Genomic DNA, 26,145 nt, shown 5'->3' on the forward strand with positions numbered 1-26,145 from the left:
GGACCTGGCAATGGGGAGCACAACCAGTTTGTAATGGTTTCCTGCTTGCAATAATTCCCCATCCTTTATTTGCAGCTTTCTGCATGGTTCTGCTCCCTGAGAAACCAAACAAGGCTCTTAGGATGCCCCAAATCCCCAGGATGCTGGTTGACCAGTCCCACGGCAGGTGCAGCACCACTTGGCAGCCACAGCCAGGAAAATGTGTGGGTTTAACTCAACGCAGATATCACCCACAGCAACAACTTTTGCAAGAAACAGAAGAAAAGCTGATATCATCTCTTTGGAGGGCTGCCTAAGCACACGCTGTGATTTACAGCACACAGCCCAGGAGCAGACAGGAACCCCTGCCCCAGTGTCACAGGAGCTGCTTCTCCTCTGCTTGGGCAACCCCATTTAAAGCCAGTTTATAATTCATTCAACTCTTATTTGAACTTAAAATAGAGGAAGCAAATACAAGATAAGGATGGCCACAGAGGGATGGAAAACTGAGGGGAAAAAAAAATGAAGGATTCCTGTTACAAACCAGTGTTTGATTTGTTTTGCTTGGTAAGAGAAAGGATCCAGTTCCCAGGGGTTTATGAGAAGCTGGACATACAGACATGTCAGACTTATCTGGTGCTCCAGCTCCTAAGAGAATATTTCAAGCAGAAAACTGCCTGGCATGGCACCCGGCAAGGAAGGGGTAAGAGGAAGAAGTCCCTTTTTCACAGCAAAGGTGGATGAACATGCAAGTGCAGACACCACACGAGTGAAGCCACCACGAACCCCAAGCAAAGGAGCACGGAACAAACACAACCCAGGGCTGTGCAGACCATGCTCACCGTCCAGGTGGTTGCGGGAAAGGTACTTGAGTCCTTCGTCCAGCAGGATGACGGGCAGCGAGATCTTCATCACAACCACCCACTGAGGCCAGTTCAGCGGGGTCACCTGGAAGATGAGCTGCAAGATGGAAAGGATTGGAGATGTCAACAGGGAAGGAGGTGGGATTGTTTTGTTTGTTTTAAAGGTCAGGTTGTTGTACGGCACAGGTTGAGAAAGGGTCATCCCAGGTACGAGGAGGAGGATCCAGACAGCCCAAAGAACAGGATTTCTTCAAGGTCTGTCATGATCCCAAGGTGGCTCTTGGTCAAGATCAGTTAAAACTGATGTCCTACATCTCTCCTTCAGATGGGGAAACTGAGGCACAGGCTAGGACTGTATGTGCTCACAGGTGCCTAGCAGGGGACAAAGGACAATATAACCTCCTGGGCACAGCAACCTGCTTGATCTTAAGCACCCTTTGGTGTCAACCGAAGCATCACCAGCCTTGGACTGCAAAGGGAGGTGATGTCTCCAAAAGGAGCTGAGACATCCATACCCCTTGCATTGCCTATAAGGAAAGCTTCTGACTTCAGTAAAGACTCATTGAGACAGAGTGTCTCCCAATCCCCATGTTGTTTTGAGTCACGTGATGTGGTCCTGGGGGCACATGCTGGAGACAACCATTCCAGAAGCTTCCAGACCCAAAGATTGCTCCAGGGATGTCCTTACCCACAGGAGGAGCCCTCTGGGCTGCATGTGGAGGTGGCACAGGGCACTCACCGGCATGGGCTTGACATAGAGGATGAGGAAATGCAGAGCCATGGACATAATGATGGCCCCCAGCAGCCAGATGTTGAGCCACGGTGGCATCCGCAGCAGCGATTGGTTCTCAGAGACACTGTGAAAGCGAGGGGACAATATTAGCCCCAATAACATCCTGTTCCCCACGCCTGCCCAAGCCAAGGGTTCCCACTCTTCTCTAAGTTACAGGGCTGTTTGCTATAGCCCTTCTCTTCCAGATGGTTTTGTTTCAGGCTTTGCCACGATTTAAATCTGGACATCCATCTCAATGCAACTGGCCATGCATGGATTAAGACTGGTCATTAACAGGCCAACTGCTAATGGATTTACATCCATCCCTTCCTCCACCACTATAAAAATATTCTTCTTCAGGCCAGACATGAGGAAGAATTTTTTTACAGCGAGGGTGGTGAAACACTGGCCCAGATTGCCCAGAGCTGAGTCAAACCAAAGCCCTCAGCCCACCAACAGATGCTCAAAGAGACCATACACAAAATCAGTTCACGTGTGGAGCATCCAAAGAGACCTTGTGGCCACCCTACCTGTTCAGAGCGTTGCACATTTCGATTGTCACCAGCACGGATAAAGCCATTGTGGTTGGATATCGGGACTCGAAGATCTCACAGTCGATTCCTTCAAAGATGGGGTTGTCCTTGGTGCACCTCATGAAGTTCCTCTGTCAGCACAGGAAACTGCTGGTAAATACGTGGCAGAGGAGCAGTGTAGAAAAGGCAGGAAAGAGGAGGAAGAGGTCCACTGGTTGGGGGGTACATGGTGAACCTTGATTTTTAGGCGTGCTGTTAAATATCCCACAGTACAGAGCAACTGATAAAGCTGTCTAAAGTCACCCAGATTCTGCTGTGGCTGGGGCTTTGGCGTTATGGCTAGAGAGTGGCTTAGAGATTTTGATGTGCAGTTAGTAAGGTGTTTGAGCACACACACATCTCCATCAAAAATACATCTTAAATGTGTATGACGTTGGAGTGCAATGGCACCTGCTTTCCTACCACCTTGTTCAGACCTACAGTAAGATAAAAATAGATCCCTTTCAATGTGGGATCAGGCACAGGAGCTACTTCCAGCTTTTTTGGATTAAGTTTCCCCTGCCATGCTGGTCACTGGCAGAAGCAAGGCTGGAAACAAAAGCCTGAGGGAGAGAATTTGCTTTTATTTTAAATTCTCGTCCTCTCCACCAGGAATTTGGGAACACTACAAGAACCACAGCAGAAAGGTAGAGCAAAGACCCCAGTGCCCGAATCCACCCCTGAATCCACCCCCACATCCATCTGCTCAACGTTTCAACCTGCTCCCCTCCCGACTCACCAGCTGATGGAAGGAGACCTGCGGTCCCTCGGCGTCATACAGGAACCACCATGTCGCTGCGCCCACCGTGGCCAGGCCCACGTACACTGCAGCCGAGAGAGACATCCTGACCCCCAGCACCCGGCAAAGAGCCCCCCGCCCCATGGCACCCCCTGTCCATCCTCATCCTCTGCCCACTGGCACCCACGAGGGCTCACCTCCGATGGCCAGGTAGCGGAAGAAGAGCCACCCGCTGATGAGGGGCTCCCTGGGGTTTCGGGGCAGCTTGTCCATGATGTCCAGGTCGGGGGGGTTGAAGCCCAGTGCAGTGGCCGGCAGCCCGTCTGTCACCAGGTTCACCCACAGCAGCTGCACAGGGATGAGGGCCTCGGGCAAGCCCAGGATGGCTGTCAGGAAGATACTGCAGGGAAAAACCCAGAGATGCCAAATTAGGTGAACTCTGTGCAGCCAGAGAAAGTGTCTGTGTTGTGCAAGGGGAGAGTGAAGAGGCACCCTGGATCCAAATACCCTAAACTGAATCCACTTAAAGTCCTGAGTCAGGAAGGTGAAGTCCAAGACTTAATTTTGCCACTAAAATTTGTTCCTGTTGCCATTAAAATTTGCTTTGCAGTTGAAACCCAACCACTGACCTCCACACAGCCACACGGGTTCCTGATCCCAGCACAAACTCCCTGGCTGAAATGCATGGGCAAAGGATGCCCAAGTGATCACAGAACAATTTGGGTTGGAAGGACACTCAAAGCTCCCCCAGTGTCCCCCTGCCATGAGCAGGGACATCTTCACCAGCTCAGGGTGCTCAGAGCCCCGTCCAGCCTGGCCTGGGATGTCTCCAGGGATGGTTCATCCACCACCTCTCTGGCCAACCTGGGCCAGGCTCTCATCATCCTCAGGGGCAACAATTTCTTCCTCATGTCTGGCCTAAAGGCTGTGCCCACGTTGCTGAGGATGGGGCTGATTTACTGGGAGGGACGGGCAGGGACAAGAGCAGCTGCCCAGGACCTGATGCAAAGTGCATCGGTGTGACCTGGTGACAATAGCCTGTGCACAGATACCTGCACCAGCCTTAGACGCTGCCATGGGCTTAAACAGGCAACACGTTACCAAAACACCTCCTGGGGGGTGGCCTGATTATGAAACTACAAAAGGAAAATCCCCCTGCCCCAGGGGAACAAGACAAGGCATAGCTGCTCCAGTTGGTGCCCAGGGTTACAATTGTGGGGACCACATGCTGCCAGGGGCAGGGGACATGGACAGGACTGCAGGTCACCTGCCCCAGGGGACATGTCCTCACTGCTGCTCCCCGTAATGTGGTGCCTGGTGTGGGGGCCTCTCACCAAACGACCTCCCCGACGTTGGAGGAGATGAGATAGCGGATGAACTGCTTCATGTTGTTGTAAATAGCTCTGCCCTCCTCAACGGCTGACACGATGGTGGAGAAGTTGTCATCGGAGAGCACCATCTCAGCAGCCGACTTGGCGACCGCTGTGCCCGACCCCATGGCAATGCCAATCTCAGCTTTCTTCAGGGCTGGGGCATCGTTGACGCCATCACCTGTCTGCACAAAGGTGTGATTAAGGGGGTGCAAGGGACTGGGCTGGGCAGAGAGGAGGGGACCAGGGGGTGGTGGAGCATGGCCAGGGACTCACCATGGCGGTGATCTCGTGGAAGGACTGGAGGTACTCGACAATGCGGGACTTGTGTGCCGGCTCCACGCGGGCGAAGCATCGGGCATGCCGGCACGCCTGCCGCTGTGCCTCGGGGGGCAGCTCGTCGAACTCCCGGCCCGTGTAGGCTTTGCCGGCCACGTCCTCGCTCTCCGAGAAGATGCCGATCCTGCGGCAGATGGCCACTGCCGTGCCCTTGTTGTCCCCCGTGATCATGATGACACGGATGCCGGCCTTGCGGCACATCTCGATGGAGGAGGTGACCTCTTTGCGGGGAGGGTCCAGCATCCCCACGCAGCCCACAAAGGTCAGGTTATTCTGTGAGGGGACAGCCCCAGACCTACATTAACCCCCGAGGATACAGATGCTTCCCTCCCTGCTGTGAAACCACCCTGGGTATGGGGATTTCCCCAGGAGAAAACTTTTAGGAGATTTTCTACCAACAGCCCCACGGATGCACCCTGTAGCCCCAATGCAATGGGATGTTCCTGTCCCTTCTGATGCTCCTCACACCTTTCCACTTTGCTTCCCTCCTCCTGGTGGTCTCTGGACGCCTCTGGGAGGTCACCCCACAGGGATGGATGCCCAGTGGGATGGGGCTGTTGCCCTTAGGGCCATTCCCACTGTATGTAGCTCTGCACCAGGGTTTGCAGAGGAGGACCTGAGCTGTGTCACTGCCTGCTGCTCAGAGAGAAAATACTGCTGAGGCAGCTGGAAGTGAGTGGGAAAACTTTGGGAATAAGGCAAAAAAGCTCCTGGAGAAAGCCTCCGGTGCTGTACCTCGTAGTGGACGAAGGCGGTGGAGTCGTGCAGCTGCATGCTCTCCCTGGGCACGGGTGCGTCCTGGGTGGCCAGGGCCAGGCAGCGCAGCGTGTCGATGCCCATGCCCCAGTCCCGGATCCGGCTCAGGATCTTCTCCCTCACGGGGGCCGTCAGCGGGACCCTGGCAGTGCCCACGCGGACGTGGGTGCAGCGCTCGATCACGCTTTCCGGGGCGCCCTGGGGAGGAGCAGGGGGGGCTTTAGGGGCTGGAGTGAACCTGGAGGATGAGCATCTCTTGCCAGCGCTGAAGGAAGTGCCAGAGGGAGGGAAGGAATCAAGTTTGGGCAAAGGAGAAGGAAATCTCCCCAAAACTCCAGCATGCACATCCTGGCACGAGGGCTCAGCGCACTAGATGGCAGCCTACCACTGAGCGCACAGGGATCGCGGCGGGGAAGGATGAACTGGCATCAGGTCACCAGGCAGCAGGATCTGCTCTGCAGGGGATCTGACTCCTGCAAAACCCACACGTCTGCGTGGGATTCTCCCACACCACAGATCCCCTCTCAGACCCAGAGGGGATTCAGGCTGTGAGTCTCCCCTAAAAAAATGTGGAATGCTCAGTGGATGCTCATGATGCCTTTGCAGTTCAGGAAAACATGTACTTCAGCATCACAGCATCTCACCATGTCCCTTCTGACCTTACAAAGGACTCCTGACATTGCTTTTTAATATAAAACTTGTAAACTCTCTATTGCTCCTCTTCAAATGGCTCACCCAGGACTGCCGGGCTACAGATGTGGTGGCTTCAGACGGTTCTGACCCAACGGGGAGCACAGAGTTCACCCACCCAGATCTCCCAGTGGGAACAACAATATACAAATTTTCTTGGAGTCAGCGGGGGGAAATTCCTGCTGCATCTCTTTTCTTGGGAAGAAAATGCCCTATAAAACACTACTTTATTTCTGGTTACAGTGGAAAGCTCAGCATCCCCCTTTGGGCATTACTGGTGCCTGGAGGGTCCAAGCCTTTAATAAAGACAAGTGCCCAAGTTTTGGACAGGGGTTGCTCCCTCTGGCCCCAGCACCAGCACACTCAGCACCTTTTCACCCCTTTAAATCATTTTACCTCCTTTTTTTATCTATCAATCCTGCAAAGACTCACCTCCTCCCTGACCACACCAGTCTATCTGCTGCTCCCGGACCCCCAGACAGAGAGACAAACTGCAAAGCATCACTGCCCACTGCAGGAATGGCCAGATGCTGCCAGGGTGAGCACGGGGATCCCACAGGGTGCTGCGGAACTTCTCCCCTACCTTGACGAACATTTTGCTGCCAGTGGAATTCTGGCTGGGGCCGGTGGGCGTGCAGTACACTGACATGGACTTGCGGTCACGGGAGAACTCCAGGGTGCACTCCTTCTTCATCAGCTGCTTGATCACCTGTGGGGACAAAGAGGCTGAGCTGGGATGTGCTGTGTGCAGCACGAGGCTGACCTGGGACATGCTGGGGACACAGCACCTGCTGTTCTCCACCTTGGCTAGCAGCCCTGCCAAGCCAGCACAGCACCAGTGATGGGAGGAGAAAGGCAAACACAGGAGCCAGGAGGGATGGGACAGTGCAAAAAGCAAAAGAAGTTTTCCCTTAGCAATTTTTCAGGAGAATTTTAACCCCTCAACTACACCATTGCTGCCCAAGCCCATGGCACACACCAGCCCATGTGCTGTGCCCACAGATGGGCTCCTGCATCGCAACACCCCCCAAAACCCCACCACAAATCAGGCTCTACCATTGCAACCAGTGGGCACGGGCAACGCAGCAGCTGTCAGACTGATGGGTGGCTGGGAAATTCCATCTCCCTTATCAGTAAGGAGCTGAGAGATCTATTACGACTCACTCAGACCTATCTGAGGAAGAAATGCCGGAACAGAGAGCCCTTCCTTCGAACAAGGAAAGACGTTAAAAGATCTAATGGCACGATACCAAAGCTGAGTAAACCTAGACATGAAATAAAGTGTATTTTTACCCCTCCTGGTGAGGGGTGAGACACTGGGAGGCAGAGTTGGAGGGGGGAATAGCCAGCATGGGATATTTTCACACTAAAAATAGATGTTTCCAATGAGCAAGCCTTGATCAGGCAGGCATGGCTCTGGGGAGTGGGGTTTGGTCGTGCTATGGGGTACGGCTGCTCAGGGCAAACCAGACACCTAAAGATTTGCTGCAGAGCAACAAAAATCCAAACCTTCTCATCTGGAGCTAGAGCTCTGGCAATGACTGCGGAGGCTGACTTTGAGAATTGGTGATCACCTGCTCCAAAGCATCACACAGACCCAGTTTGGGCCCTGCGGCATCAGCCCCTCCAGGGCCATTGCACGATCTGCTCCGAAAACAGCTCAGTGCCCTGCAAGCCAGGAAATTGCATCCTTGTGGCAGACCGGTCCCTTAGCTCATCGCAAGTGGTTATTGCTCAAAGAGCAGCTGTCCCAAAGCCTTTCCCTCCCTCCCGTCCCCTGAGGTTGCAGGGGCCTCTCCCCACTCACCGAATTGCAGGCGTTGGCTCGCTCCACTTTGGACAGTTTGCTGGTGTCGGTGTCGAAGACATTCATCTTCTCCACAAGGCACGTCAGGGCTGTTTCAGTGGCTTCTCCCACCTTCTCATAGACTTTCTTGGACTACAGGGCAGGAAAAAAAAAACAGCTTAAGTTTTAGAGCACATCCCTGCCTACTGCTCTAGCCAAGGATGCTGTTGCCCATGGCACCATCCCAGGGCTCCCAGAGGATGCTCCAGGATGGGTTGAAGCCAGGGCAGGGGATCCCAAGAGACAAGCCTCTGCTGCAAAGGGGTCCGCAGCAAAGGGAAAAGCATCGCCAGTGCCCCCACCATCCCGGGGCTCCCCGCACCTCGTTGTAGTCCAGCGAGGAGTCGTTGCAGAGGGCGCAGATGGTGGCCAGCTCCACCAGCCCGTCGTACTGCCCACACCGCACCGGCTGCTCGTCCTTCAGGCTGCGGGAGAAAACAACCCCCAGAGCCTTACACCTTCAAATAATACTTAGCTTCTCCTATATATCCCTTGTAAAAGTTTCTGAAAAGAGGGAGAAAGAGCCCGGTTAAAGCCCTGGGCTTGGCAATAAAAGCTTGGGTTCGTATTTTGTGCTTTACCAAACGGGGCAGGACTAGTTGCAAATAAAATATTCCAGGAGGCAAACTCTGGAAGTGCCCCAGAATAAAGGGGGCTGTAGAGGAGCTCTAAAGAGCATTGGACCTGAAAGCAGGGGCTGTTGAAAGGCTGATGTTGAAGAGGATGGATGAGAAAAGGGACAAAGAAATGCCAGTTAATGTTCAGTCCATCAAGGGTTTCCAGTTGATGGGGATCCAGAGGAGCTATAGAACCAGCAACAAGTCCCTTCTCTTCCCTGTGATGCTACTTCACGCTCCAGAGAGCAAAAGGGCACCCAAGGGATCATTTGAGAGTGTCAGCCGAATTTAACAACTGCATTGCTGTGGCTGTTCCTAAGCAAGCAGCAAACTGTGGCCTTTTCTTCCTAAATAGCAGCTTTTCACTCCATAAAGGAGCACAAACGTTGGGAAGGAGCAGCCCTCAACACCTCAGTGGAGCTGGACACTGCTTCTTGCACAGTGGCAAAGACAGCAGTGGTGGTTTTCAGGGGAAATAAGAAATTACCCCAACTCCAGGAGAGGTAACTGCAGGTTAGAGCGGTATAAACCCAGCCGGTCATCTGCTCGCTGGAAAAATAATTTGTCAGGCATTTATTAGGATCAGTTTATTCCACTGCTGGTTCCCAATGGAAAGAACATTTTGGAGCCCTTGTTACAGCTCAGGAGCGGAAAACAGGGAGCGGCCAAGAAAATCTGAAAAATCTGTTTGCTGAGGGACAAGAAGCCGCTCTGGGCTGAGTGTGGGCAGGGGACAGCGGGCAGGGGACAGCGGGCAGGGGACAGCCACTGCCTCCTGCCCAGCCCGGAGGTGGAGGAGGGAGCCTGTGGGACTCTGAGCTGGGTTTTGATGTTTGGGAAGGTGGAAATACCAGAGGTGGCTTTTGTGGCATGTGATCCCCTGGATACTTCTGAGATAAGGGGATATGTCCCCATCATCACTTGTCCCTGCACAAAGCAGGGTGAGACCCTGGGTGCTGCACAGGGATGCAACCAAACCCAAGCTCAAGCATATAATAGTCCCCATGCCAAGGCCAGGCTAAAGCAAAACAAGCACTTCAGCTCCACCAGCCACAGGGGAACTGCGGGTTTCTCTCCGTGACACCTAAACAAGCCTTCTCATCCTCCTTGATGTGCAAAGGCAAGCACAGGGCTGAAGCAAAGCTCAAAAGCAACACAAATTGCTGCAGACCAACACAGAGCCTCGTGGCAGGCAGTCCCCGAACAAGAGGGGACGTTGCAGCTTCAGAGGTTATAGACACGAGTTCAGCGCCTCAGTCCTCCTCACTTAATTGAAACACACTGATTGATACCAGCTTATGACCTGGCTCACTTTTTAATGGACATTTCTAGCCAGGGATCAAATTTGCTCTATAAATATTCATGAAATTAAGTCTGAGGTTGCAATGAATTATAGTCACTCCACAGATGAGCAGAAGGGACCATGGTGAAGAATGTGCACAGGATCACACAGCGAAGTGAAGGGAAGTGGAGATGTTCCAGCCACCGGCTGAGCTTTGCGTCTCCTTCCCAGACCCTCCCCATGCTGGGGAGCATCACCCCCCTTTAAAGGAGGGGGAACAAACAAACGCAACAGCAGAAAACCCTCAAGTATAATAATGCAGCAGAGATAAGCCCCTGGCTTCCTCTCCCTGCCCCTGCCCGAGCTCAGCAAAGGCCATGTCTCCCCCCAAAACATGTCCTGACACCGGTGGGATCGTGTCCCAGGCACAGCAGCTATTTTGGCCATTCCTGCCGAGGACATGGGGCTTGGGTAACGCTCTGCTGCCGGGATTTGCAAGTCCCTCTGCACATCACCAGCAATGAGGCTGTGGGATGAGCTTCTGGCCCCAGATCCTGCCTGGGTCAGGGTGATGGTCACCGGCCAATACCGAAAAATGCGCAGGCTTCAGAAATTTGGAGAATGAGCACGTATTGTGGAAAACCTCATTCTTTGCTGTTCTCATATTTGCTGCCCTCTCTGGTTTAAAAGTGGGTTTATTGCTAAGGAAGGGAGAGCTAAGTGTGCAGGAGCCCCTTTGCTGAGCAGCGGGAGTGGGGCAGGCAGAGCCAGGGCACAGGCCCCCCACATCATGTTGGGTAGGAGCTGGCAATGAGGGACAGCGAAACGATTTGCCCCAGCTCCCACCAAAATCAAAGAGCAGCCACCCAATGCTTGCGAGCCCAGTGTGATCAAAATCCAGCACCCAGCAGGTATCTCCATAGGCAAGGTTCAGCAGGGCTGCAAACCCATGTGGAGAACATAGGGGGGTAAGCCTGGGGTCCTCTAGCTGTGGCTACAAGCTCGACCCTCCCACCTCCCCCTGACTGCACTGCTGGCCCTGGGCCACCCCATGTCACCCACCAAGCAGAGGAGACCCGCACTCACATCTGTCCCTCGGGGGCGTATGTGGAGCCAGTGATGCTGAACTCGTGCAGGCTGCACTGGGCGCCCTCCACCTTCTCCATAATGAACATCTGCAAGGGGGAAAGATAGAAACAGAGCTTTAAGTAGTGATTTTTTGGTGCAGCCCAAGTGCCCAGCCTGAAGACCCACCAGCTGGTACCATCCCAGCAACGGCCCCACTGGCACCAGGTTCAGCCCCCTCCATGGTCACCCATCACCCCTGGCTGTTCCCAGATCCTTCCAGCTCTCCACAGCCTTTTTCATGTTTGCCTCCTCCAGCTCTTTTTTTCCATTGGAGAGAAGCGATGCTGAGCCAGTTCCTAAGAAGGTGCCTGTGTTTTTCTTGGAGCAGAGAAGGAGCCAGGTCCAGGTTTCCACTCCTGCCCCAGCTGCCCTGGAAAGCCCCAGCAGGGCAGGATCCAACCAGCCAGGAGCCTTGGGAAGGGGCTGTCCTTGTCACCCTTTTCCAGCCAGCTCTCCTGCGCCTTACTGGGATTGCAGCTCGACTCTGGGCACTGGCAATGTGGCTAACCAGCCCCAGGGAGCTGTAAAAGTCCCACACGTTCTATTTTTAGTGATTTTTGCCTTTCAAACCCCTTCCAGTTTCTCTCTTGCTGCTGTACTGAGAGCAACAAAAGAAAACAAAAAATGCAATAAAAATCCCCCCTCTCCCCACGCTCTTCCAGTCCTGCACAGCCCACCCTTTGGGACATCTCCAGCAGCAGCAAGAGCAGGACCCGACCCCAGCTGGGGTGACAGCTCGGTGATGCTCCTTTCTGCTTAATCATTATTTATGACCCATGCTGAAGCCAAAAAGTAACATAATAAATAAAATTTGTTTGACGAATGCGTTTCCCTGGCTTCAATTGCCTGCTGGGAGCAGCCAGGAGGCATGACAGCCGCAGGAAAGTGATGCCCTCAGCCTTACAGACTGGCTCAACAGCTCCAGCAAGTGGGTGCAGGGACAACTGTCACTTTCCACCCTGTCTCAAATAATTTATTTTCCCTTTTTATTTTCCTTTGTTCATCTGAGATGTTCCCTGGAAGAAATTGGGAGGCATCGCAACCAATGAGACGCAACGGTTCTGGGTACCATCCACTTAACTCTCCTCCAACGCTTCCTTCGGCAACTAGCAAGGGTTAATTTACTATTGTTATTAATTATTGTTAATAATTCAAGGATACCCCACCAGTGTAGCCACATTGGTTGGTGGGTGTGAGACCTGCCCATGCAACCCGACATCCCCACTGCAAGCTTAGGGCCAAAACAAGGAAAAAAGGTCAAGCTTGGGGAAGCACATTTACAGCAGGTTTAGCACTGGGACGCCTTGGTGGGTTTTCTCACCTCTGTATTTTACAGGTTTGGGCAAATCAAAGCGTATGTCTCCTATGTAAATATTTCTGAGTCCAAAGCAACCTCCCCATAGCCCCTCAGTTATCTGCAGATACCCCATTTGCTGGGGTATTGCCCTCAGGTCCTTTCCCAGAGCCCATCCTCAGGGTTCCTCAGCATCCCTGAAGGGTTTCAGAGAAAATCACAAACCAAAGGGTTGCAGAAGAGACTCGGGACATCCCAGGGCCTCTGCTGAGGCACTGAGCTCCTCTGGCAGGAGCTGCAAACACTGGTGTATGAAAGACTTCAATTAAAAGAGCCAAAACACATCATGTCGTCTTTGGTAGCTGAATTCCCCCATGATGATGGACTCCAGGAATGGGACGAAGTGCGGCTGAAATTTCCCAAAGCGAAGGCTTCTGCAACACCAAAAAGGACCTTTGAAGGGTGAGCATCCTTCATTTCTTTTTGATGTGTCCAACACCACTAGCCCTCCAGAGAGCCAAAATCTCCTGATCTCTTGAAAAAATAGACTCCTGCACTAATAAATGCCAACTGGAGTATTTTTTATTAAAAAGCAACCACCCCAGCCACCAGAGCCACTGGTGGTTCTGCTTGATACAGGCCTGTTTGTTTTCAAACGCTCATGGCTACAAAACAACTGCTACTTTCACAATAGCAACTTTCTTATGAAAAAAGGAAAAGAAAAAACCAAAAATCACTCCAGGCCCTTTATTTTTCCATGCCTATTTAAAAAGGTGCTGCGTAACCCACAGCAACCAGAGGTTATATCAAATTTCCTGCCTGCTCCCGGCTTGCGTGACCGGCAGAGCGAGGGGGCGGCCGGGCGATGGCAAAGGTGTCTGCAGGTTTTTGGCGCAGTGTTTCAGCAGATCGCTAGGCTGAAAAGGGAACAGGTTTGCAGGCAGTGGAAACAGGCCAGAGGAAATAGCTGTGTCTTAATCTGTGAAGAGGACAGGTAAGGTTCCACATCGCAAAAATAAGATAACTAATAACAGGAGCAATAGAAGGAGGTGGCAAAGCTGTGCACCGCAGCTCAGCTGGGCAGCTTGGGGAGATGCTGGCACAGGGGCTGCCCGACCTCTTGCAGCACCACAGTGAACCCCAGCTCCAGCACCCAGCCAGGGGAACCCAGCCTGCATCCCTGAGCCTTCTGAAACAACACCAGCAATTCAGGGTTCTAATGCAATGGTGAGATGGAATGGAGATCGTTGCTACGTGCTTATGAAGAGCGCACCCCGCTCCTCCTGCCCTGCAGATCTCACATGTCTCCGGTGCTGTGTCACACAGCCAGATGTTGCCAGATGTATTTTTGGAAAGCAAAGGGCACCCACGGCTGCACCATCCCCAGAGCAGCACGTGGCATCTGGCTGCAGGCTCTCGGGGAAGAGATGCGAAGGATATGGCTCCACATTTCTATATTTTCTGCAGTATCTTTAAAAGAATTACTTATCAAAAAGCAGACAAGACAAGATCACTGTCTAGAATAGTAAGAAGCTGTAATCATCAATCAGCCTGGGGATCAGCATCATTTTCCTGCTGTGCTGGAAGCAGCTCTGGCTGACAGGGACCCACCGACAACTGTCACAGCACCTGGGAAGCCCCCAGCAAGGTCTCCCATTAATTAGTGACTGATTTAGACAGACAAAACCACCAAACCAAGGCATAAAGTCCTGGAGATTAAAAAGCAAAGAGTGCCCGCACAGCTCCCAGGTGGCCTCATTGGTGATGGGAGTTTGCACAGCCAGGTTCTGCTGCAAGGTTTATTGAAAATAAACCTCTTTCTGCTCTTGTTCCCCAAAACACCAGCCATGTCAGAGACAGTCAAATGTCACCTGCCACCTCCCTCTCCTGGACACGGGGTACCAGCATGTCCCCCTCTAGCCCCATCCTGCTCTGCCCTACACACCAGCACAGCCCTGCTTGCACCTCTGCTTTGGGTCCTGACTTAAAGACACCAACCTTGTGCTCCCAGAAAATTAATTAGGGTGTATAAAAGGGTGCTGCAACTTTTAGGAGACTGATTTAAAAGTGCAAGGGCAGAGCTGCAATGCCTCTCTGTCCCCTTCTCTCCCTGCCAGACAGTTATTTAATGTTTGGGAGGAGGTGGTCCCTGTTTGCTCCGCGAGATAGTGGTCTCAGAAACTGCAAGTTGACACAAATCACAGGTTTAATCTGATTTACTGAGAGAGTTTATGGCTTTCCTGCTTTCCTACAGAGCTGCAGCCTCTGGTGGACTCGAGGCCAGAGCAAAAGAACCGAAGTCTCAGCTACCCTAGATGAACAAGACCCTCAGCATAAAGCCCTTCAGTGACCATTTATTGTATCTGGGGACATCGCTTTGCCTGTGCTGACCGTATGGCATCCATATGCATCCTGCATCTCTCACAGCACTGCGGCAAGACCCAAGCACCAAGTGGGACCTGGAGCTGGCGGCGCAGCCCTTAAAACCAGCCAAGGGTTTAAACCAGACTTGAAGCCTTTCAGGAGTGACTTCAGCTCTACAGACCCGACGCTGGCAGCGAGACATCAAGGGCAAGCACTGCGTGCTCTGTGGCCCAGCAGCTGCACTCACCCAAATTAAATGTGTGAATTAATTAAATTGCACTGGATTAACACATTTTTCCAGGTTATTGATAGGCTTTCACGGCTTTTTCTTCCCCCACGGCTGAGCCAGCCACTCAATGCAGGAGACACATCCAGGACACGCCACCCAGGGCAAATATTTACCCACCCACCGCTCAGCAGAGCTGCCGGCAACCTCCATCCTGCCTGCGTCAATGTGGGAATCCCTGTCCATTAAACATTAACAGCCCTGTCCGTGTGTCCTGAGGCCAGCCCAGCCCTCAGTATTGTGCCCTGAGAGTCAGGATTCAGCCAAGTGAATAACACAGGTATCGGAAAGGGGTTGTGGGGCGATGGGGAAGGATACACTGAATTCTGAATTGCCTTTTTTTTTTCTTTTTTTTGCGAAGTCATTGAGTTCATTCTGCAAATTATGACTGATGCAAAACCCCTTTCTTGTGCCACTGCCCCACTCTGTCCCCTCCTGCCCCCTCTGTCTCAGCATCATTCATCCTGCCTCTTCTGATCGTGCCACACCGTGGGAGACAAAGGCACTTCTGCCCAAGTTCAAGGAGCAGATCCTCCAGTAGGAACTGGTTTGGGGAACAGTCACATCCCACCTCTCCTTCTGCAGAGCTAAATAGACCCCAAATGCTGGGGTGGCCCTTTACTTCCCTGCATCACTGGGGCAGAAAACGGGCTGGTGGGAACCTCCCCGTGCGAGACGAGGGCAGCGTGGTCACTGCCTCATTCCAGTGATGCCTCATTTTAAACCATTTACAGGGCAAAAATATCAGATGTTTCCCGTCATCTATAGCTTGTGCTTAGCAAACCAGTGGCCAAAGCCCAGGGCCAGTTTGTAGTGTGGCCACAGCTTCCCACCACGCTACCCCAGTGTCAGAGGGGAGGGACAGTGGCCAGGTCCATTTTTCCCCACAGCAACACATTTTCCAAGGTTCTCTTATAAAACCATGCACCAAAGCCATGAAAAAAAATTAAAAAAAGCTTTCCTGAGACTTGAGGATTAATGGGGAAACTGAGAAGTGCTCGGGGGCTCCAGGCTTTCCTAACAAGTCACCTCCCCACATGGCCAGGCAAGCAAAGTTCTTTGGTGGACCGACCAGGAGCCTTCAAACTCTTCAGCAAACCACCCCAGGGTTCTCTCCATCAGAAGAGCTTTTCAGTCTGAGCCCAGCAGCACACAACTGTGAACAACAGAACTTCTGCTATGTGAGGACAGGCAACCAAGCACCATTTCATCAGGTCACAGGCATTTTCTCTTAACCTCTGGATTTCTGCATGAGCTCGTCACAAACAGCTGGAACCACATGTTGCACCTACCCTCCAAGCTTTGGCCTCACAGGTCCAAGACTTTGTAATTTTGCATTGTCCAGGACTCCTTGCTGGTTTGGTTAAAAACAAGGGGAAAATGGGCAAGAGAGCAGAGGAGGCTGATTGCATTGGTGTCTCCAGGAGCTCTGTCTCTGCCACATCCCAGCAGGAAGAAACATCCTCTGGAGAGGGAGCCCTGAAATAAATTTGCACCCCAGCACCTCCAAACTGTTTTGCTCATGAAAGCGAGTTTTCTCATTACAACCATGCCAAGAAAAGCCACAAACTTTACGGAGTCAGGCAGAGAGGAAGCTCAGAGCTTCCAACAAACCATCTTCCATGCTCAGCTTCAAATTCCTAATGTGCAACAGCTCTGGTGAGGACAGCAAAGCCCATCAACCCAAGACGGGGATGGAGAGGTTGAGGGTGCACAGGGGGTTACAGAGCATCCCCCCTAACACCCCAAAATACAAAACACCCCGGCACTCACCCGGCATACGGACATCTGGTTGGTGGTGAGGGTGCCGGTCTTGTCGGAGCAGATGACGGAGGTGCAGCCCAGGGTCTCCACCGAGGGCAGGCTCCGCACGATGGCGTTCTTCTTGGCCATGCGGCGCGTGCCTAGCGCCAGACAGGTGGTGATGACGGCCGGGAGGCCCTCGGGAATGGCGGCCACCGCCAGCGCTACCGAAATCTTGAAATAGTAGATGGCTCCCCGAAACCAGGAGCCCCCGTGGACGGGATCGCTGAAGTGGCTGACATTGATGACCCAGACAGCGATGCACACCAGGAAGATGACTTTGGAGAGCTGCTGGCTGAACTCGTCCAGCTTCTGCTGCAAGGGGGTCTTCTCGGGCTCGGTCTCCACCATCTGGTTTCGGATCTTCCCGATCTCGGTGTAGACCCCTGTTGCAATGACAACCCCTACGGCCTTCCCAGCTGCGATGTTGGTGCCCTGGAAGGGAAGAAAAGGGCCAAAGTGGGTGTGTGGACATGAAACCTCTTGGTCTGAGCAGGGAAATGGGTTGTTTGTTGTGAAAGCAGAACGTGAGATCTTGGTTAAGGGGAAAATGAGACATCTTGGGATTTTATATAAACCCACCCTGAAGAAGCAAGAGACCCCTCCTGAGAGCTTTCTCAGCCCTCAAGGACTCGGCTTCTGTCCGAGAGGAGCATGAGCAATGAAGGAACCAAAACCCCAGGCTCAGTCACAAACCCTGTCTGTAAACCATCCTACGTGATGGAAAACCCACTGAGATCACCCAAGGTATTTAAGGGCATCATGTGTCAAAGCCCAAACAAAATCCCATGGAAGCAGGTCTTCATTTTTATGGACTTGGGGCTCTTTTTACAGATTCAGGTCTCTCTCATGCATGCACTCTCTTTCACTGCTCAGAGACCTTCTGTGTCCATTGACCCCTTCAATGGTGGTTCTTTGCAAAACCAGAGGAGAGGTGGGGACAGGTGTAAGGGACTTACGGAGAAAAGCATGTTCTTCTTGTCCTGGTTGACAGCCCGGGGGTCGGGGATGGGGTCAGCATGTTTGATCACCGACACGGACTCCCCTGCCAAGACAAGGTGGGGAGATGAACCACCTGTGTTTGCTCTCCAGCCTCCCTTCAACGCTGTCACGAGCCTGCATCACAACCCTGCAGCTTTTTAAAGCAACACGTTGCCATCAAAACATCCATCACAAGGATGTCAGAGGCGGGTGAAGGTGCTCTGAAGATGAGGGCTGCAGAAAAGCGACTCGTGCAGATCACGAGTGGCCATGAGCTCCCATAGACATATGGGATGGGGCCAAACCCCTGTGCCAGGAAGCCACTGGTTTGCACAGTCAGATGGGGTTTGTAGGGCAGCACAACAGGAAAAGGTGCCCAAAGCCATTCTGATGAAGGTTTATATGTTGGTCTTTGCAGATTTGCCCTTTTGTTGCATCTCCTTTTACCCTTGGAGAACTAAGTTAATGCAAAGCCACTTTGGAAGGAGATGGCTCCTTTCCCTGTGTTTTTAACATTTTTTTATTCCGATTGCTTTTCCTGCCCCGCTGCCATCTCCTAACTCAACGCCTTACAAAAATCACACAAGAGAGATGAAATACTGGAAGACTTTTTTGTCATCTGATCATTCACCAGCCTTCCCCGTTAGCAGAGAGAGACCGAGTGGCCCCTCGTGAAACCCCATGTGTCGCATGGGACAGTTTGTGTTTTACAGGAGGGGTGCCCAAACACCGGGCACATTATTCTTGCCTATATCACGACTTCTAGGTGATGCTAGGACCTCCCCAGCACCTCAGTCTCATTCTCCCACCCATTTCCCACCCCAGCAAAGCGCTTAGCCCAGTGTCACCCCCAAAATTTGTCTCGGGGTGAATGGCAGAGGGAAGCAGCCACCTCTGCCCCATCGCACCTGCACGCACCTGTGAGGATGGACTGGTCAACCCGCAGGGTTGTGGACCGGATTTCGATGATCCGGATGTCCGCCGGCACCTTGTCACCAACTACAAGGACAAGAGCAGAGCAGCTCAGTCAGGTGGGACCAGCAGCACCCACCACCCAGGGCAGGGGGGCAGCAAACCCCAAAGGTGCCAGCGAAGCCCAAAGACTTGAGGCCAACACTTCGCACATTGGTTCCTGCTGTCCCCCATCATTTGCTATTTCTCCTGTCTCCAGGGCAGGGCCTGGCTTTTGCTGAGCTCTGTGAATCACTGTGTCCCTGCACACTGTCCAGGGCAGTGGTGGAGTCACCATCCCTCGAGGTGTTTAGACAAGGCTCTTAGGAACATGGTTTATTGCTAGAGTTAGGTTAGGTTATGGTTGGACTCGATAATCCTGACGGTCTCTTCTACTGAAATGATTCTGTGATTCTATGGCGCAGGCGCACGGCAGCATCCAGCCAGCTGCAACAAGGAGTACAGCTTGTGGTAAACCAGGGTCCTGCCCTGGGACACCTCCTTACTGCATTTAAAACTTATTTTGTAAAATCTCAATGGCAAAAAAAAGAAAGCTGGGAAGAGGCACTGTCAGTTGAAATTGGGCAGTCCAGTGATGGGACCTTGAAAGATTTCTAATTTGAGGGAATTATCTTGCACAAAAGCAGCCAGCCCAGAGAGCGGGCAGCAGCACAGAGCGGGAGGGGTTACTCGTGCTGTGCCAAGTGCCCTCCACCCTCTCCCATGGGCTGACTGGACACTGTTGACACTGAAAGACCTTTCACGGCGGAGACAAACAGTCATCCATGGGTCTTTTGCAACAGCGTGATGGTTATGGGTGAAAGCAGCCCCACTGACTGACAGCCATGGGCCACTGCCCACTGAGGCGTATGCATGTCCTTAAAAACCCCATTTAAAGCTGTTTTTCCTGCTGGATTTCCTCCTCCCAGCTCCTTGGCAAGGAGCGGCTCTTCCTCCTGCTCCCTTATCGCCTGGACGCAACCGCGCGCCGGCACTTCGGAAACACTGCGGCAGAGCGAGCCCTGGCTCCCAGCGCCGCACATCACGTTACACAACACGGCCGGCTTGGCCGTTAACCATCGTCTCCAATCCCAGACTTTAACGAACGCTTCCTCCCAGGGCTCGTAAACCCCCCCGAACACAGCGGGACGGGGAGCTGGCACCGCTCCACCGCCCAGCCGTTTATTCCAGCTGCAGATGTTCTTGGATGCGGGATGCAACATCTGCCGGATGGCCAGAGCTGCTCCACTCCACATCGCACCCGCTTTTGTGGGGCTGAGCTGGGGGTTCCAAGCACAGAGACTCACGAACCCCCTCAAATGTTTTCCTCGGACTTTGCAGCTGCTCGAGGGAGACAGAGCACCTGGAAAGGAGCAAAGAGCAACTCTTCTCGCCCTGGGAAAGGTGAGGAGGGTTTGCAAACATCAGCTCAACCTGCAGAGGAAAAATCTGGTGCCAGCATCTGGAGACAGCACCAAGCCCTGGTGCCACGTGGGTGGCATCGACCCAAGGGCAGACATGCGATGGCATCCCCAGAGACTCGCACGGTGCGGGGCAGACATACGGACCCAGCAGCTGCCCTAAGCCAGATATTAAACACGCGTCAATCACCCCAGCACTGCAAGTCTGCCCTGTGCTGAAAGCCGAGGAAAATGGGGACAACTCTGCCCGCACAAGGACTTGCCTCCATCATCTTGTTACAAAAGGGCAAAACTCGGCAGAATTTAAACGGCTGCCAACTTGCAACCATCATTCCCGTTGTCTCAGTGTAGCAGGTTTTCTGCTCCCTGCCGCCAAATTTATTGCATTTGTACATGCAAACAGCAGCCTGTCCCTCCTGCCTGCGCTGTTCCTGGGACGTCACCTGAATGTCCTCTGCATGTTCAAAGTTATTGCTCCTGGTCCATTTTTCTATCGGGCAGCCTGACAACATCCTCACTACTCGCTTATAACCTCCTAAACCCACACTTTGCTAATTAACTTGCCACTAATTTGCAAATCCCTCCAGAGGAAAACTCAGCTCTTTCCCTCCAAGACATGATGCTGATTGTGCCATTAAAAAGTAATATTCAGCCACTGATGGGCAAGCAGTAAGTGCCTGATTTGGGGAAAGGTGCCAGAATTTAATTAATTGATAATTAATTAATTTAATTAAAGGCCAGGTCAGCAGCTGGAGTGCATTGCTGGAGATGGCTTGGGAGCACTGCCAGCTTGCCCAGCTGAGGACCTGGCCACACTCCTCCGCTTGATCCTCCCTGCATTGTTTTTCTGTTCATCTTCCAGCTGAAGCCCAACTGGAAGACATAAATACCAGCGAGCTGGCTGGGGTCCGGAGGGATTGCAGCATGTTTCCACCAGCAGGGCCACGAGGAGGAAAGGAAAGGATCGGTTTTGCGGCTCTGGGGGTTTACAGCATTGTTTAACGAACACACAAAACTGGATAAATGAAATGTATCCTCCTTAACTCTGGTGGGGCAGGCAGCAGACCCCCCACATCCTTTCCTGAACATAAAAGGCCTGTGGCATTGAAGCCCCTGAGCTGGTGGTGGCACTCGCCTGGCACTGTTGGTGACACCCAGCACCAGCCCTTCTCCTCCCTGGTCCAGGGACGCACAGGCAAGAGCTGCTTCCAGAGACAGGGAATCTTGGTTGAAAATTAAACGCTCTTCCAGAAAATGGGGAAACCCTCAAAAGACACAAAACCTGTGCCAGAAATATAAACTTTTTTTTCTTTCCTCCTGCTCTCTACCATCCTACACTTGGGGTGAAGCCTCCACTTGCTGATGAGCACCAGCTTTGGCCCAGATCATTTCGCCTCTCTGGTCTTGCCACAAGAAACTGATGTCTCAGGTGTGCAAAACTGAGATGACTCAGTGGCTGTGCCTTGGAGGAGACGTACCTGGATGCCACCCGCCCACCACCAGGACCACGGGGCGCCCGTCACTGAAGCCCCTTGGCCAGCAGCACCTCCCTACCCCGTGCCCTGGGGTGGTGCCACCCTACCTGCCACCTCCACGATGTCCCCAGGGACGATGTCTCGGGCGCGGATCCGCTGCACCCCGCTGCGGTCGGCGCGGATCACCTTCCCCATCTCGGGCTCGTACTCCTTCAAGGCTTCGATGGCGCTCTCGGCATTTCTCTCCTGCAAGCAGAGGAAAGGCAGAGCTCCTGGTGCTGGGGTTGCTCGTGCCAGTCGGCTCCTTCCCCACCCGCTGCAAAGACGGGAGCACCCAAACTCCAGCCCTGACGTTGGTGTCCATTTGCGCCGTGGATGGGGCAAGTGCCGCATCTTCTTCAGCTGCTCTGAAACAGTCCTTTGGCTTGATTTTCTCATTCTTGGTTTGGGAAGCAGCACCTCCCACCCAGATGTACTTTTCATCATTCAGTAACCTCACCTCAGATCAAGCTATGGATAGGTAAATAAATGGCCTTTAATTGAATGTACAAAAGAGGAGCATCATTGGCTAAAGCATTTGCTCATCCTCCAGGCAGGATGCAGCGAGGAGAGGGACAGCAGCCACCATGGCTTTCTGGTGGATGGGGCAAAAAGCTTCCCCTGGAAAACACATTTGGCCACAGCCAGGAGACAAGTAGCGTTTGCCTGGATGGCAAATAAGTGCAAGATCCTAAACTCCAAACTGCAGAAGTTGCCAAAGGAACGAGCCAGGAGGCGGCCAAGGACTGATCATCTCCACGAGCCAACACGGCCAACAGGAAAACTGAACCTTTGAAAAATGAGTTTCCAACTGCAAGAAGCAACCAGACCTTCAAATGAAGTATCTCAGCCATGTAGAGACATTCAGGGCTGGCGAGGGGAACTGTGACCTACCTGCCACACGCCTACCACAGCATTGGCGATCAGGATCATGATAATGACAATGGGCTCCACAAACGCTGTCGTGGTCTCCTCTTCTTCTTCAAACCAGGCCAGGATCTGGTAGGCAAGAGAAAAGCAGCACTACAATGTGGCTGAAACAATGAGTACCAACATTTTTAGAAGGAGGACCAAAAAGGGAGTCTTTGGGCTCTTTTAATCTTTGTTTTAATCCCAGAAAATGGGGAGGATGGCTCTGGGGGGTGGCACGGTGCTCCCCACCACCGCTGCCTCACTGCCCCCTTGCTGATCCTGCCCATGCAGGGTGCTCCCCCCAAACCGAGCCTGCGGTACTTACAAACGACAGGAAAGCTGCCATCAAAAGGATGCGGACGAGGAGATCTTCAAACTGCTCCAGCACCAACTCCCAGAGGGACTTTCCTGGTGGGAAAACACAAAGCCAAGCACAGTTAGTGCTTAAAAAAAACCCAGAAGACAGGTGATTTAGACCACTAAGACCAACAAAACCCCTTCCCCCGCCTGCAGCAGAGCTGCTCTGGTGCCCAACAGCACCTGCTGGGGCACTCACTGCTGCCACAGGGAGTTTTCTCTCTAATAATAATCACTTTCATTTCTGGCATTGGCCTGGTTTTACTACATCTGTTTTTACCTACAGAAACCAAATCCTCTGTGTTTCTATTCACAGCTGGTAGCCTTAGCGCCAGAGGAAAGCTCTGCTGTCAGTCCAGCTCTTTCTGGGATTAAAACCAAGATTAAAAGACCTCATAGACTCCCCTGTCCTTTGGCAGCCTCAGCCCCAGCACTCCCCACCCTGACCCAAGGCACGCACCCACCATCGCCTCTGGCCCAAGACTCACCTTCTTCTGCAGGGAGCTCTGTGCATTTCCATTGGCAGCCCAGCAAGTGTAACAAAGCAAAAAAATATAAAAATAAAAAGATTAATTAGTGATTTGGGCCCAGACTAGCAATTCCTTCCCTTAGACCCTAGCAGTCCATTCAGTACCCCAAAATGCAACTTGTTCTGCACATATTCCTGCATTGAGACAGCTTGTCCTCAAATTTCATGGTCTGACACCAAGCAAGCACCACTGGATGCTCCTCACACCAGGGAAACATCATTTCCCTGCTGCAAGCAGCTCCAGCAGCATTTATTCCTGTGCTTACCCTGCCTAAAAAATACTCACCCTCTGAAGAGCTGAGCATCCTCACGAGCTGCCCGCTCCAAATCCAGGACACAGAGGTCCAACTATCCCATAAAATGCCCTGTCATAAACCCAACACAGACCTGCAGGAGACTGTAACTTTCAGACCATATTTCCTATTACTCAGTTGTACTTTTCAGCCTGCAATGCTCTAGGAAAAAAACCCAAGACCTATGCTCAGCAGGTCCAAGCCATGCTCCCAAATCCGCCCCAGTGGGCACAGAGCCTATATCCACACTGCTCCCAGCCAAACCTGAGCCCCGTCATCTGCACAACCTGAGAAAACCCCAAGGGCTCCCGAGCACCTGCCATGGTCCCCCAAGGAGTTCCACGTCCCATCAGGATGGTCATTACCTTCACATGCCGTATGTACCAAATGGTCCCACGGCTGCTGGGCAGGGCACAAACCTTGGTACCACCAAGGGCATCACTCCTGCCTCCTCACCCAGGCACTAACCAATGTGCTGGCCCTGCCACGGGCAAGGTTTGGCTGAGAACTGGAGGGTCCTGCACCCAGGAAGGGCTCAGGACACCCCCAACCCGATTTTAGCTGCTGATGGGTGCTGGCACAGGTGGGTGTCTCTTTTTGCACCCGTTGTTCCTGCATGCTGGATGAATCTTTGGGCAAAGCAGCACCCAGGGGAGCTGGCAGCTGGACCAAAACCCTCATCAGATGCCCAAGCAAGTGTGGACATTACCACTGCCTGATGGAAAAGGAAACCCAGGGTTTGCTGAGCACAGCAGAGCTCGCTGAAGATGGAGGAACCCAAGCCAGAGCCATGCACCAGCAGCTCCTCAGGAGGGCTGCGCTGGGGGCTCTAAGGCATTGCACAGCACTGCAAGGGACAGCGGGTGCCAGCACTGATGTGACATGGCTGCACAGTACACGCTCCCTCCATCATTTGGTGCTCTGGGCTGGGAGAGGATGGACAGAAAATCCCAACCCCAAACCTCCCAGTGGGAAAAAATTCAGGCAGAAACATCTCAAAGAGCCACCTCAAAGCCTCCACTGTCTGCTGCCTATTCCTGTGCCACATGGGGTGATAATAAAACAAGATGTTCCTCCAATTCCTTGCGTTTCTGAGAGGAAATAAGGAACAGGCTGAAGTTGAATAGGAATTGCCCAAGGGAGACATGCCTGATGCCCCATCCAAGAACCCCCAGCACGGAGCCCTGAGCAGCAGCAGGAGGCAAAACCTGCTTGGCTGTTTTCCATCAGCTATTGCCATTTGCCATTCAGAGAAATAAGGGAAAAAAAAGCCAAAACCAAGCACACCTTAACTGAACAAACCAGTGAAAACATTAAGCCTTTACGCTTTAAACTGCACAAGCTCCTCAGTGCTCACAGAGGGAATTACTATGAGGTTTTTTTAAGCCCACATCCCTCCTAGATAAGGATACTCCTGCCGTCATGAGGAACAGACAGACCAGCACGTAACGCTTATAATTATTCTTATAATAAAATATATATATATATTCTTGGAGCAGCTTCAACATTTCGAATCACTCTGCAGAGCATGTCAGAAAAGTGGCTTTTCTCCCTTTTGCAGCCAGCTCCTCTCCACCCCCGGCTTCCTCTCCCCGGCCCAGAGAGCCACCAAAATTAAAAGTAGTAGAGATCTGCTGCTGCTATTTCCATCCCAGCACCATTTTAAGGGTGTGAACGTGCGAGGGGACAGGGCTGGGGACAGGCGGGGAGCCCCGAGGGACACGGCTGGGGCTCCCAGGGGTGACTTTCCACCCCGCGCACCCACCCGAAACGCCGTGGTCCTCTCGGTTCTTCTCCCGCGCGGTGTTTGCATGAACAGCCGCGGCGTTTGCAGAGCAGGGACTTTGCATGAGCTCTCAATTAAAGCATGAAAACAGGTTTCTGTGAGCTCGGGAGGAAACTCGTGCAGTGGGGCCAGCAGCTGAAATACCACTGGTGGCAGAGCGACGCTGCCATCGCTGTCACCAAACCCCAAACATTAGCAGTGCTGCTGCAGGTACCTCCCAAAAAAACCCCAATTTTGACTATACTGAGAACCAGGCACCTCCCCTGCACCAGCAACTTCTTTCAGCACCCTTTATATGGCAGCTCAGCACCCATTTTGCACCAAATACATGGAGAAGAAGGTCACATTTGTGGATCTTAATCACTCAAAACCCACCAGAAAACAGGAATGTTTGGGGTTGATGCCCCCCCATCTCACTGCTAATGTCTCACTGGAAATATGAGGGTTTGCCGCTTGCCAAAACCCAAGTTTTACATGAGGCAGCCCCATGGCACTAGGCAGGGTGGCAGAGCTGGCACCGCTCCGCGTGTCCCACCGGGCCAGGAAACCCGCCACAGGCAGGGACCCAGCTAAATCCCAAATCTGCAGCCTCCTGGGGACAGCATGGCAAGCACAGACAGGCTGGAATGGAAACTCCTGGCCGCACCTCAATAGCCCCTTTCTTTGTTCGGTGGCTCAGAGCTCAGCACAGAGATCCTGCT

At 52.7% G+C, this 26,145-nt stretch overlaps 1 protein-coding gene across 1 annotated transcript in view; it reads right to left on the reverse strand.

The window, feature by feature from the left end:
• ATP2A3 (ATPase sarcoplasmic/endoplasmic reticulum Ca2+ transporting 3) overlaps positions 1 to 26,145 on the reverse strand; it is a gene marked incomplete at its 5' end in the record, with an annotated part of 45,954 nt that overhangs the window by 4,887 nt on the left and 14,922 nt on the right. Inside the window, 19 exons of the mRNA XM_080357273.1 lie at positions 822 to 939; positions 1,582 to 1,699; positions 2,145 to 2,278; positions 2,926 to 3,011; positions 3,123 to 3,325; positions 4,260 to 4,480; positions 4,572 to 4,907; positions 5,370 to 5,588; positions 6,664 to 6,789; positions 7,888 to 8,019; positions 8,249 to 8,351; positions 10,912 to 11,000; positions 16,671 to 17,135; positions 17,660 to 17,745; positions 18,600 to 18,680; positions 21,636 to 21,774; positions 22,462 to 22,566; positions 22,805 to 22,887; positions 23,325 to 23,342. Coding sequence (XP_080213399.1) covers positions 822 to 939; positions 1,582 to 1,699; positions 2,145 to 2,278; positions 2,926 to 3,011; positions 3,123 to 3,325; positions 4,260 to 4,480; positions 4,572 to 4,907; positions 5,370 to 5,588; positions 6,664 to 6,789; positions 7,888 to 8,019; positions 8,249 to 8,351; positions 10,912 to 11,000; positions 16,671 to 17,135; positions 17,660 to 17,745; positions 18,600 to 18,680; positions 21,636 to 21,774; positions 22,462 to 22,566; positions 22,805 to 22,887; positions 23,325 to 23,342 — 2,862 coding nt within the window. The remainder of the gene's footprint in view (positions 1 to 821; positions 940 to 1,581; positions 1,700 to 2,144; positions 2,279 to 2,925; positions 3,012 to 3,122; positions 3,326 to 4,259; positions 4,481 to 4,571; positions 4,908 to 5,369; positions 5,589 to 6,663; positions 6,790 to 7,887; positions 8,020 to 8,248; positions 8,352 to 10,911; positions 11,001 to 16,670; positions 17,136 to 17,659; positions 17,746 to 18,599; positions 18,681 to 21,635; positions 21,775 to 22,461; positions 22,567 to 22,804; positions 22,888 to 23,324; positions 23,343 to 26,145) is intronic.

Source organism: Nesoenas mayeri (assembly GCF_963082525.1).
Source record: "Nesoenas mayeri genome assembly, chromosome: 20".
NCBI lineage: Eukaryota > Metazoa > Chordata > Aves > Columbiformes > Columbidae > Nesoenas > Nesoenas mayeri.